Source organism: Topomyia yanbarensis, chromosome 3 (genome assembly GCF_030247195.1).
Source record: "Topomyia yanbarensis strain Yona2022 chromosome 3, ASM3024719v1, whole genome shotgun sequence".
Taxonomy (NCBI): domain Eukaryota; kingdom Metazoa; phylum Arthropoda; class Insecta; order Diptera; family Culicidae; genus Topomyia; species Topomyia yanbarensis.
This window is the reverse complement of record NC_080672.1, coordinates 179,473,289-179,485,370: the sequence shown is the minus strand read 5'-3', so window position 1 is coordinate 179,485,370 and position 12,082 is coordinate 179,473,289. Positions and strand designations below refer to the sequence as shown.

Genomic DNA, 12,082 nt, shown 5'->3' with positions numbered 1-12,082 from the left:
ATTCAACTTCCATTTGACCGTCCGGAGAGGGAACCATAGAAAACGTCAACGCACGGGGTCAGCGCCCGCGCAGACGGAAGAAAGCAATAAATGTATTACAAAAGACAAAAACCACTTAGCTTTAAACTGGTGTCTAACGACGAACCGATCCAGCTTATGCAGCTGGCTATTGTTTAATCCTCACACGCGAACAAAAGACTGAGGACCGAACCGAACTGGCAAAATAACCTTGAATGCGGATTAACACTATTCTTTATCGCCTCACACAGCACTACGGACTAGAAAAAAAACCTCTGTCTCGATGGAGAGCTCGAAAACGAATGACACGTTGATTTAAAATTCAGGCGAAAGCATTCGTTTGATATTTGGCCTGCGTTAAGCCAGACCTAGCTGATAATTTTTTCTGGTATTTTTAATGTTAAAATGCATTTTTGATAACTTATCATTAACGTGCCAAGTTAAAGACCACTTATTTGATTTCGTTTGATATTTGTGCTCCCAAAAATAATAAGATGTGGCTGGTACTATGTTGGATGCGATAGCGATTTTAGAGCATGTGTCTCTAAAATGGCGCTTGGTGCTGTTTGGCTTAACACAGGCCATTTGTACTGCCTATTTGGAGTGCTTGTTTCTTACTTGGTACGCATGGTGATATGGGTACACTAACCAAGTTTTTACTTATAGTAATATTCCTAAAAGGTTTAATAATTCCGAAACACATATCAGTGTGGTAAAGTTATTCATAGCAGTGAATAACTTATGCTTTTCATTCGGCAAAAATGATAAATGATCATGTGGGGATTGACATGAGCGTGTTATTCGTATTTGATAAGGACGGCAAATGATATATCGGTGTGCATTTTAAACTATTGCGAACAACAGTACTAGCATTCGCCTTATTCAACAATAACTTCTTTCAACAGCTAGTAAGTTTGTGTTGCCTTTTTGCTTCATCTATTTTTTGCGTTGTTGAAATAACGGTTCAAGGCCATTGAAATCAATCAATATTTCGTATGACCTCACACGAAATATCGATTGGAAGAGCTATGCTGCCGCGATATCCGACAACATCGAATCTACCCAAGAACTTCCTCCGGAGGAAGAGTACAGCTTTTTGGCTGGCTTAATTCTCGACAGCGCGAATCAAGCTCAGACAAAGCCAGTACCCGGCGCGAACATACAAAAACGCTCTCCTAATCCGTGGTTGGACAGTGCTCAGACGTGTAAGCGGAGAAGGCCGCCGCGTAAAAGACCTTCCGGGACGACGGGTTACCCACTAGCTATCGACAATATGCGACGTTAGAATGTGAATGAAGAGTTTGATGAAAGCCAAGAAACGTAGTTACTGGCGCCGGTTCGTTGGCGGATCGATCGACATCGATGAGCACTCTTTGGGGCACGGCCCAGCGTTTGCGAAACCGAAACAGTACTAACGAGAGTGCAGAATATTCAAACCATTTGATATTCGATTTCGCAAAGAAGGTTTGTCCGGATTCCGCCCCGGCACAGAAGATTTACCGCGCCGCGTCTCCTCACGATAGCGCGAACGAAACACCTTTTTCGATGGTAGAGTTCTCATTTGCTCTCTTGTCGTGTAACAATAAAGCTCCAGGGCCAGACAGAATCAAATTCAACTTGTTGAAGAATCTGCCAGACTCTGCCAAGAGACGCTTGTTGATCTTATTTAATAAGCTTCTTGAGGCTAACATTGTCCCACTCGATTGGAGACAAGTGAAGGTCATCGCCATCCAAAAACCAGGAAAACCAGCCTCCGACCACAATTCGTACCGTCCGATCGCAATGCTATCCTGTTTTCGGAAGTTGTTCGAGAAAGTGATCCTCATTCCACCTCGGCAATTGGGTCGAAGCAAATGGCTTACTGTCAGATACACAATTTGGCTTTCGCAAAGGCAAAGAGACGAACGATTGTCTTGCGTTGCTCTCAACCGAAATTCAAATGGCCAATGCTAGCAAAGAGCAGATGGCATCAGTGTTCCTAGATATCAAGGGGGCTGTTGATTCAGTTTCGATCAACGTTCTTTCAGAGAAGCTGCACCAGCATGGTCTTTCAGCGACTTTAAACAACTTTTTACTAAAGTTGACTCGAAAGGTACTTTGGGATGCCATGTTCGGTATCTGAAACAGAAATGCCAGCAAAGAATCAACCTTCTTCGTACAATAACCGGAACATGGTGGGGTACCCACCCAGGAAACCTAATTAGGTTGTATCAAACAACGATACTGTCGGTAATGGAATACGGATGCTTCTGCTTTCGCTCCGCCGCGAACATACATTTCATCAAACTGGAAAGAATTAAGTATCGTTGTATGCGTATCGCCTTAGGGCGCATGTAGTCGACCCATACGATGAGTCTCGAAGTGCTGTCGGGCGTTCTCCCGTTGAAAAATCGATTTTGGGAACTCTCATATCGATTGCTCATTCGATGCGATATCTTGAACCCGGTGGTGATCGAAAATTTCGAAAGGCTTGTTGAGCTCAATTCTCAGACCCGTTTCATGTCCCTGTACTTTGACTACATGGCGCAGAATATTAACCCTTCTTCTTACAATCCCAACCGTGTGCATTTCATAAATACTTCTGAATCTACTGTTTTCTTCGACACATCCATGAAAGACGAGATTAGTGGAATTCCGGACCACATACGCCCACAAGTGGTTCCAAACATTTTTTATAATAAATTCCGAGCGGTCGACTGTTCTAAGATGTTTTATACTGACGGATCAAACCTCGAAGGGTCCACTGGCTTCGGTATTTTCAATCAAAAGTTCACCGCCTCCTACAAACTCTGAGACCCTGCTTCAGTTTACGCCGCAGAACTAGCTGCCATTCAGTATACCCTTGGAGTCATTGAAACATTACCCGCAGGCCATTACTTCATCGTTTCGGCTAGCCTCAGTTCCATTGACGCTATTCGCTCGATGAAACATGGAAAGCACTCCTCGTATTTTTTGGGGAAAATACGGGAGCTACTGAGTGCTTTATCTGATAACTCTTTCCAGATTACCTTGGTATGGGTCCCTTCGCATTGCTCCATTCCGGGCAATGAGAAGGCGGACTCCTTAGCTAAGGTCTTAGAAGGTGACGTTTACGAAAGACCAATTTGCTTCAGCGAATTTTTCAGTATTACTCATCAGAGAACCCTCGAAAGTTGGCAAACTTCGTGGAGCAGTGGGGAGCTAGGAAGGTGGCTACGTTCGATAATCCCTAAGGTATCGACGAAACCTTCGTTCAAGGGGATGGATGTGGGTCGTGACTTCATTCATGTGATGTCCCGTTTCATGGCAAACCATTACACGCTGGATGCACATCTCCGGCGTATTGGGCTCGTGGATAGTGGTATCTGCGCTTGTGGCGACGGCTATCACGACATCGAGCACATTATCTGGGCGTGCACCGAGTACAGTCCCGCCAGGTCTCGGCTAATGGATACCCTGCGGGCCCGAGGAAGACCAACCAACGTCCCGGTTCGAGATGTGCTGGCAAGCCGCGATGTCCTCTATACGTCCCTTATATACACCTTTGTGAAAACCATCAATATGCAAGTCTAACCGCCCCTTCTTATTTTCCTTATCATTTTCAGAACCCTCTTCCACCTGTATCAAAGCATCTGTATCGAACGAGCCAACAAACACGGGACCTACAGCACGAACATAACACGCTTAACTCGAAATGTAGCCGATCCACATCTGAGCCGTACTACGAAATCGTCTGGAAAAACCCTGCCATCTTGAGGAGGACCACACGGTGTCCCAGTACATGATCCCTCCTAATGAAGGCCACCCGAGTTTGTAATCCATCCGTTGATCTCCCGATGCCTGAAACTGAAATAATTTTCTCTCCCTGCCATCTTTGTCTACCCTCCCTCTCCTGACTCTTATACCCAGAAGTAACACCTCCCCCCCCAATATCTTCACGAAGCATTTATCTCTTCCTGTATCTTCTAGTTTTAACTATTATATTATATAATCTCGCTGAAAATGCCCAACTCTACTACCCACAAAAATAACTCTAATTACGAATATTTACAAAATTCAATCATGCTCTCTAGTTATTCCTACTTTTAAGATAGTTGTAAAAAATTGTCCCCCTTAGTTAAACATTATTTGCTCCAATAACCTCACTGATAAAAATGTCAAACCATATTGCCATAAAAATTAAATGACCCCCCTAATCTTGCGAAAATCATATTATCCCCTTGTGTAGATATATAAGATAGCTATAAAATCGCATTAGTTTCATTTAAAAAAATCAATATGCTAACGCAACGTGTCTTATCAAATAAACGAATTGAATAAAAAAACGAGTGCATTTTGTCATCGTTAAGAGCGGGAGAGGCATAGATAAATAGAGAGGTGAGGGCAGGAAAGGGAGAGGAGATTGATACGAAGGTAGATAAGGAAAAGTTAGTTGATGATAGATCATCAGAGATAGCGAACAGAAAAAAGTGAGCCCTACTCGAAAACGAGATATAGTACGGCGGCGAAAAAGTAACTTGTGCCGTGAATCATATCCAGTTAGTGGAAATAGCAGTAGTGTCCATTTTCTTCGAGAACCCACGGGATCGGAAAAGTTAGTGTAGGACACGCGCAAATCTGTATCCAATAACGCCACCCAACAGAACACACCGTCGGCCCCGCCTGGGCACAAAGTTCAGCAACAGGCACGGTTTGGAATCAGTCGTTGATGCTTTGGAACGAACTGAAGTACCCCGAATCCCTCACTACCACCTTCAGCAAGAATACGACGTCATACCCCTCACTGTGGTGAATCGACGCGCATCTCCTAAGTGGTGGGAACCTCTAACTGACGGAACGACAGATCTCCAAGCGGCACGCTAGCCGAACTGCGACATCTTACGGCGGTTAAACCGTCACATCGACTAAGCAAGAAGGTACGATTCTCTCCTCTCTCTCCCCAACATTCATCAATGGGCCCCATCGATCAACAGACAGTGCGGTACCGATATTCTGGACTCGGAAAATAAAGAAATGTTATGTTAATTCTGTTTCTTTCCATTTAGAGCCAGTACTCCTTGCGTAGTTGTCTCTTGCTAATTTCACCTTGAAAAAGGGTAAGTTTCGGGTTGTTAGAGTCCTCCCTGATACGGTTGCTGACCCTGAGAGAAAATATAATTGAGCTAGTTGGGTCGAGTGTGTGAACCCACACTTACACGTTGCAAAATCCTTCGAAAATACTAATCCTTCAAAGCTATGTGATATTGGCCGTAAAAACGAGAATTTTACTTTTCTTCGCTATTAAAGTTCATAACTTAAGAACGAGTCCTTCTATACGAAATTAAATTACGCTATTTAATTCAGTACTCAAATGGACATCGCAAATTTTTGACAATTCTTTAATTTTCTTCATACCCAATCCTACTTAGTAGCTATTTAAATAATTGATAGTATAAAAGAAAATCAAGTGCTCATAAAAACTGAACCTGAACTTCTACTGGAGGTCAACGGAAAACGCTATTTTTCATCAGTTTTTATGTGGATGTTTTCATGCGGGTATTTTATTTGATATTGTCATGATTTGTCGTATATGATTTTCACTAAAAGATCGGTTACAAGATCCCATTTTCACATTTTACCAAAAGTTCCCATGGTGTTTAAAATATGAAGTTCTCAATGTAATGATCAAATAATAAACTTTCAAAATGATTATTTACATTTTTTTTAAATTACTCTGGTCACCAGCAATATTTTTTTCTATTCAATTAATTTTGGTTTTGTGAGGGGCGGGGGGGGGGGGGGGGTGTGGTGATGGTTTAACCCCAAACCCCCCTTCCCCTCTACCTACGCCGCCGCCGCGGTTCGGTAAAATTTATTGGCATCTGAAGTAATATCAGTGAGAACTGCCATAGAAGTAACGTTTTCAATGTGTGTAAAAAAACTGTCGTTTTGAAATGCCACCAAGAGTAGCAACTTGCCACTAGCTAGCAATACGATCGGCCTGCAAACGCTATACAATGAAGATACAATGATGATTCAAGTATGCGAATCTGCATACGATGGTGATTTTCAACGTATTTTCATTTAAATGTTTACACAGGTTTTTCAGAATAGTTTATTTCTGCTTATACGTCTATTCTCTGTAATATTACTGTATATTTATTGGGAACACTCTGTGTCAAAAAATGTGGAACTAGTGAAAACCACAACGCTCAGCAATTTTTGTTGTGTATAGTAAATATAAGTGTTTGTTAATATAGTAGTGTACGGTGGGAGTTGTTAACCATGGGGATTCCCCATGGGAACTCCCCATGGGGAGTGCCAGCCAGCCGTTTAAGGGGTTACACCACTGTATAGCACAAACAAATAGGAATACTTCTCGGGGGCGGGCATAGCGTAATTGGTGAATCGATTGCTTTGTACGCAGCTCACCTGGGTTCGAGTCCCGACCCCGCACATAGGGTTGGAAATTTTTCATAAGAGACTTTTCTAACCCGAAGAGGCGAATAACCTTAAGGTTGAAACCTCTATAATCGGAAAAGGAATACTTCGGAATTTTTTCTTGACGCAATAAAATGATGAATCGAGATCTTGATAAATGGGGATTATAACATGAATGAAGTAATGAATCTCAAAAAATGTTTTATAAACAATTTCATCACAAGATGTGGCTGTGCAGCATTTTCCCCCATGGGCGTTTTTTTTTTTTTTTGGAAGGGGTTCACGGTCGGAAATCTATCTCTCGTAAGAGATTTTTCTAACCCGAAGAAGCGAATGACCTTATGGTTGAAACCTTTATAATCGGAAAAAGGAATAATTCGGATTTTTTTCTTGACGCAATAAAATGATGAATCGAGATCTTGATAAATGGGGATTATAACATGAATGAAGTAATGAATCTCAAAAAATGTTTTTTTAAATAATTCCATCACAAGATGTGGCTGTGCAGCATTTTCCCCCATAGGCGTTTTTTTGGAAGGGGTTCATGGTCGGAAATCTATCTACCGTAATTTTTGACCCACCTGATTCTGATTCCTTATGACAATAGCAAGCAACGAACGTAGTATTTTCTCAATATTTTGATTTTTCGCGAAATTTGGCGTACTTTTGGGTGAAAAAACGCCGAAATATTATGAAAATCGACACAAATTGTTTATTTAAAAAATAAAATACTACGTAAGTCGCTAGAGAAATCAATTTGGAATATGCTGCGAAAATTTCAAAACGATCAAAAATCATTTGTTCGAATTACATTTCCGACCAGCTCAAAAAAGTAGTTTCGAAAAAAACGCGGTTAAAGTTGTTAGTAGGGGACGGTGCGGAGTTGTGAACCATGGGGGCTGTGAACCACGGAGAGTTGTGAACACTAAACATACCCGTTAAGCTTTAAATGATAAAACTTTAGTAACTACTTTCAAATGTTTCTATTGTTATGACGACACATTTTCTATTGACAAATGTTGCATCAACTTATGTTCTTCATGCTTGTGTAATTAGCGACTAAAAATTACATAAAAAGTTTTTTAATCATATCAACTGCCTTTTCTTGCACAAAAAAATTAGATGAATATTTCATTTTCTCCCTTTTTGCGATAGTTCACAACTCCCTACCAAATGCCGATTAAATTGGTTTAGCTTGTGGATGTATTAAGGTGTCCTGTACAAATACCAGTTGAATTATTGCCAATCGACGGGGTATACATCTTCTCTACAACACCACAAGTTCTATATAACATCACCGAAGCTAATGGCATTATGGTTTTTGACAGTGAACTACACCGGTGTAGTCGGTGCTACACTCATTCAAACTTAGGAGTAATCAGTTTATATCTTTTGGCACTACACCGGTGTAGCGCCAGATAAAAACGAAAACAGTTCGCAAGCAATTCGAAATCTTCTGTAGCAAAACAACAGTAGCAACGCAATATAAAAGAACGTTTGCGAGCTTTTCTTCTATGTTATTTATGCAACTGAATATCATTGTATTTCTACATAGGTATCTAATACAAAACTTACCTCGCATTTGACAAAAAATGGATGAATATATTCTGCGCCGACATACCATCGAAAAAGTAGTTGTTGAACATATTGTATTGCAAAAAACAAGTTTTGTCATAAAACCAGGCGAATCGGTTGTCAATATCAAGTAACAATGAATCGATATTTGTTCTTGTCAGTAAATATTCGTGTAGCCTTGGTGCTCCTAAGCAGACAACTTTTGTTATTTTTAGCTGCTTGAAAATGCCATTTATACAATGTAGCGTACTGTCAGCGAAAAAATATTGCGCTTCAGATCCATCTACACTCAACGGTGCAAGAAAGCGCGTAGGTTCTCGTAAGACTTCTTCAGTAAGGTTGTTCTGCGTTTTGTGATTTTTGTGGTCCTGTAGATTCGTTTTCAGAAACAAGTGTTGACATTTTATGCAGAAAACTTTTTGGGAGGCAGCGGCATTGCGAACCTGCAAAAAATAATTTGTAAATATAAAATATTATGTACTTTAAAGGACATGCGCTTAATTTCATTGATTAATAAAGTCCATAATTTTACTTTAAATGTTTTTAGTTTTAGTCCATTGCATATTTGAAATCAATCAGATTAAGTTTGTTCAAGCGAATGAAATAGTTCACATTCGCCATTTTAGTTGATCACTTTCCTGCTGTACTTTTGATTTTTTATGTTCCGATTAATGATTCAAAAGCATTGATTAGATTTATTGGTTGAAGGAATGTTTCACACTAAAACTCGTTTCATGTTTCTTGTTCTTGTTGAACGTTGGCAGAAAAAAAATTTGCCTCTAATTCAAACCATTAAATTTTGATATCATTTTCTAGCACAGGGTTTGGTTCTCAGGATAGTCGGAGTCCACAGGGTTCTAGTCCTCAGGGTAGCCATCTCGGATAATTCATATTTTTGTTCTATTTAAACACCTTATCAGGAATGTCAAATATTCAGAATTCTTGCTGTCCCAGTTGGATGAAGGGTAATTTCGGGAGATATGCCGCACTCTATATCTCGTATATAGGGTCGCTTTTATATGATAATATGAAATCGTGAGTTTATCTTTCGAAGAATTACAACACCGGAGGTGCAAAATAATTCTTATTATGAACTCACGAAAATTTTATTAATGATTATGTGCGTCCAGTTGCATCACGGAGTGCCGAAAATTTTTCAGTATCTCATTAATATTTCGTTTTTTTAAACTGATCGATTTTTTTTTGGTAAATCATGTATCGGTTGAATAACTGGGACCTTTTCGATTGAATTCTGATCATGAACCCGGTCATCTATAATATCAGAGGAAATTGTCGTCGTGCGGCATCTCTCCCCTACAATTGGGATAGATGCCGCATCAAAATTGGGGGTGAGATACCGCACTCGATAGCGGAGGATACGTACCTAAATTGTATTTTTTTCACCTCGGAATGTCATTAAATGATCATTTGCGTTCCGTAAAGGTTCTAAGGTATATCCACAAACTAACGGACCTAACACAGTGACATATAGGATTATGAGTCTGCTTTTTATCACACACACAGCTGATCGCGTGCTTCCAGCAGACGCTGGGTAATTTGCTTCGTCGTCAATTGTTTGTTCACACTGCACTAGGCATTTTTCTTCGCTAGTAAGCTAGCATCGGTTTTTCACTGCACTTAGGGGTTATTCCACAGTGTTCAATTACACCTTTTCTTAGTCGTTAATATCATTTTTCGGGGTTTATCGGCGATTTCACAATGCCAATACGATCAAATTAATTTCACTCGTGGCGACGGCCTACTAGCCAGGGTGCGCACTGGTTTGTTCAACGTGTTATTGTCAACTGCCTTTGTCAGCTGATTTTCACACATTCCGTCTTCCACAGCTGACGATTCTACCTACCCGTATATCACGATCGTTTGGTTGTGTTGTGTGATCACTGGTTGGTGCGCTCTCGCTCTGCGATCGCTCATTATGCTGATCGGTTAACATAGTGGAATCGTAGGGTGGTTCATCATTTTGGTTTGGTTGGGTTTGGTAGTTTTTTGCATTTAAGTTGTTTGGATTAAATTTGGTTTATAATTTAAAGCTTTAGATTTAATTCATTTAGGTTTAGATTAATTAAAATTTAGGTTTAGTTCTAGGTAGTTCTTTTAATTTAAGTTCACGCATCAACATTCCGGCCACCTTGATGTAGCACGAATACTTCAAATTCATTTCCTTCTTCTACTACTTCTTCTATTCTTCGTCCGAACTGGGATCAGACGGTGTGGACTGCGCTTACGGTGTCGGAAGCAGGGCCAGTTTCACGACTGGACGGACAACTGAATCGGATGTGGCGATTCCGATTCCGGTTGGCGCGAACGATTCCATCCTTGTTCGGGTGTACCTGGATGATTTTTCCGAGTGGCCATTGAGTTGGCGGCAAACATTCGTCCTTGATCACCACAACTCGTCCGTGTTCAATGGTGACATTGGGGGACTGCTTCGTGGTTCTTGGCTGCAGCTGCTGAAGGTACTCGGGATACCACCTTGCCCAAATCCTTTGGACACGCTTCTGGGTGAGCTGCCAATGCGATAGTCGATGGTCGGGTACATCGCAAAGCGACGTTTCTAGAACGGCTTGTAGGCTGGTTCCTGCCAGGAAATGACCTGGGGTCAGAGCTTCCAGGTCTGACAGATCGGACGGTATGGCGGTGAGAGGTCTGGAGTTTAGACACATCTCGATCTGGGTGAGAATGGTTATGTCCTCGTAACCGACATTCACACTGCCGATTTCACGCAGCAGATGGTGCTTAGCTGACTTGACGGCTACCTCCCACAGACCGCCGAAGAGCGGAGCGCGAGGTGGAATGAATCGTCACGTGATCTCATTCTCGGAACACCAATCGAGGATCTGCTTTCGTCCACCCTGATCTAACTTTAGCATCTGGTGGATTCGGTTGAGCTCGTTGGACGCTCCCTTGAATGCGGTGCCGTTGTCGCTATGGATCTCCCTCATTCTTCCTCTGCGGGCGACGAAACGGCGAAGGGCTGCCAGAAAGGCTGGCGTGGATAGCTCCGAGACCAGTTCGATGTGGACAGCGCGGGTGGAATAACACACGAAGATCGCGATGTATGCCTTCGTCGGTGCACGGTTTCGTATCGGTGATTTAATGTAGACAGGCCCATAACAGTCTACACCGCATACTGAAAACGGTCTGGTTGACGAAACTCGCGAGGACGGAAAGTCTGCTACGGTTTGTTGGATCAAACGGGGCTTGCTACGAAAACACGTGTGGCACTGATGGTACGTACGGCGAACTAGGTCGCGTCCTCCAATCACCCAGAACTTCTGGCGCATCGTGGTTAACGTCAGCTGTGGTCCTGCGTACAGCAGATTGTAGTGGTAGTACTCTGACAACACGGATAGCGGGTGCTTCACAAGCAGCATCATCGGGTGCTTCACTTCTTCCGAAACTTCGGCGTGCTTGAGTCTCCCACCGACTCGAATAATGCCGTCTTTGTACATCACCGGTTTCAGCCACTTCAACGATGCTGGAAGATTAGGTTGGGATATTTTGGACAGCTCCTTGAAGAACATCTCAAGTTGGACAATACGGCACAATGCTAGATGAGCCTCGCGTAGATCAGATGTGAAGAGAGACTAAAACGGATCTGGTCAGTTTGTCTTCACATCTCGCCCTGAGCAGAAGCAAAAAATCAACCCGCGCAAGTAAAACAGTCAATTCTACCTAAAAATCAATCGGTGCCTATCACACAAGCATATAACAATAGCCTATACCTACTGTGCGATTTAGTGATGAGTGTCGTTGCCCAGTAAAAATCAATCCAGCTGCGGTCGAACTGTGTTGATGTTGATTTTTCGAAATGCCCCGTAAGACCAGCCATTCGGAAAGTGGAACAGTTATTAAAAGTGCAGATGGAACTCAATCTGGCTGAAGTGAAAACCCTACAAATGCATCATATCAAACATTGCGTGCTGGTTTCGTTCAAGAACATTAACCAAGCTGAGTCATTCGCCTCGCGAAACAACATGCAGCACACAGCCGGCAATGCAGCAATGTTAAATATAGCATTCCCGTATACATCAAGAACGGCGCTGTAGAAGTTCGTGTCCATGATTTG

The 12,082-nt window shown here is 42.0% G+C and overlaps 1 protein-coding gene across 1 annotated transcript in view; it reads right to left on the bottom strand.

Annotated features, from left to right (window-relative positions):
- Window positions 1–12,082, bottom strand: part of LOC131693898 (rRNA N6-adenosine-methyltransferase ZCCHC4) — a 270,281-nt gene that overhangs the window by 47,478 nt on the left and 210,721 nt on the right. Inside the window, exon 4 of the mRNA XM_058982164.1 lies at window positions 7,993–8,435. Within this exon, the coding sequence (XP_058838147.1) occupies window positions 7,993–8,435 (443 nt within the window). The remainder of the gene's footprint in view (window positions 1–7,992; window positions 8,436–12,082) is intronic.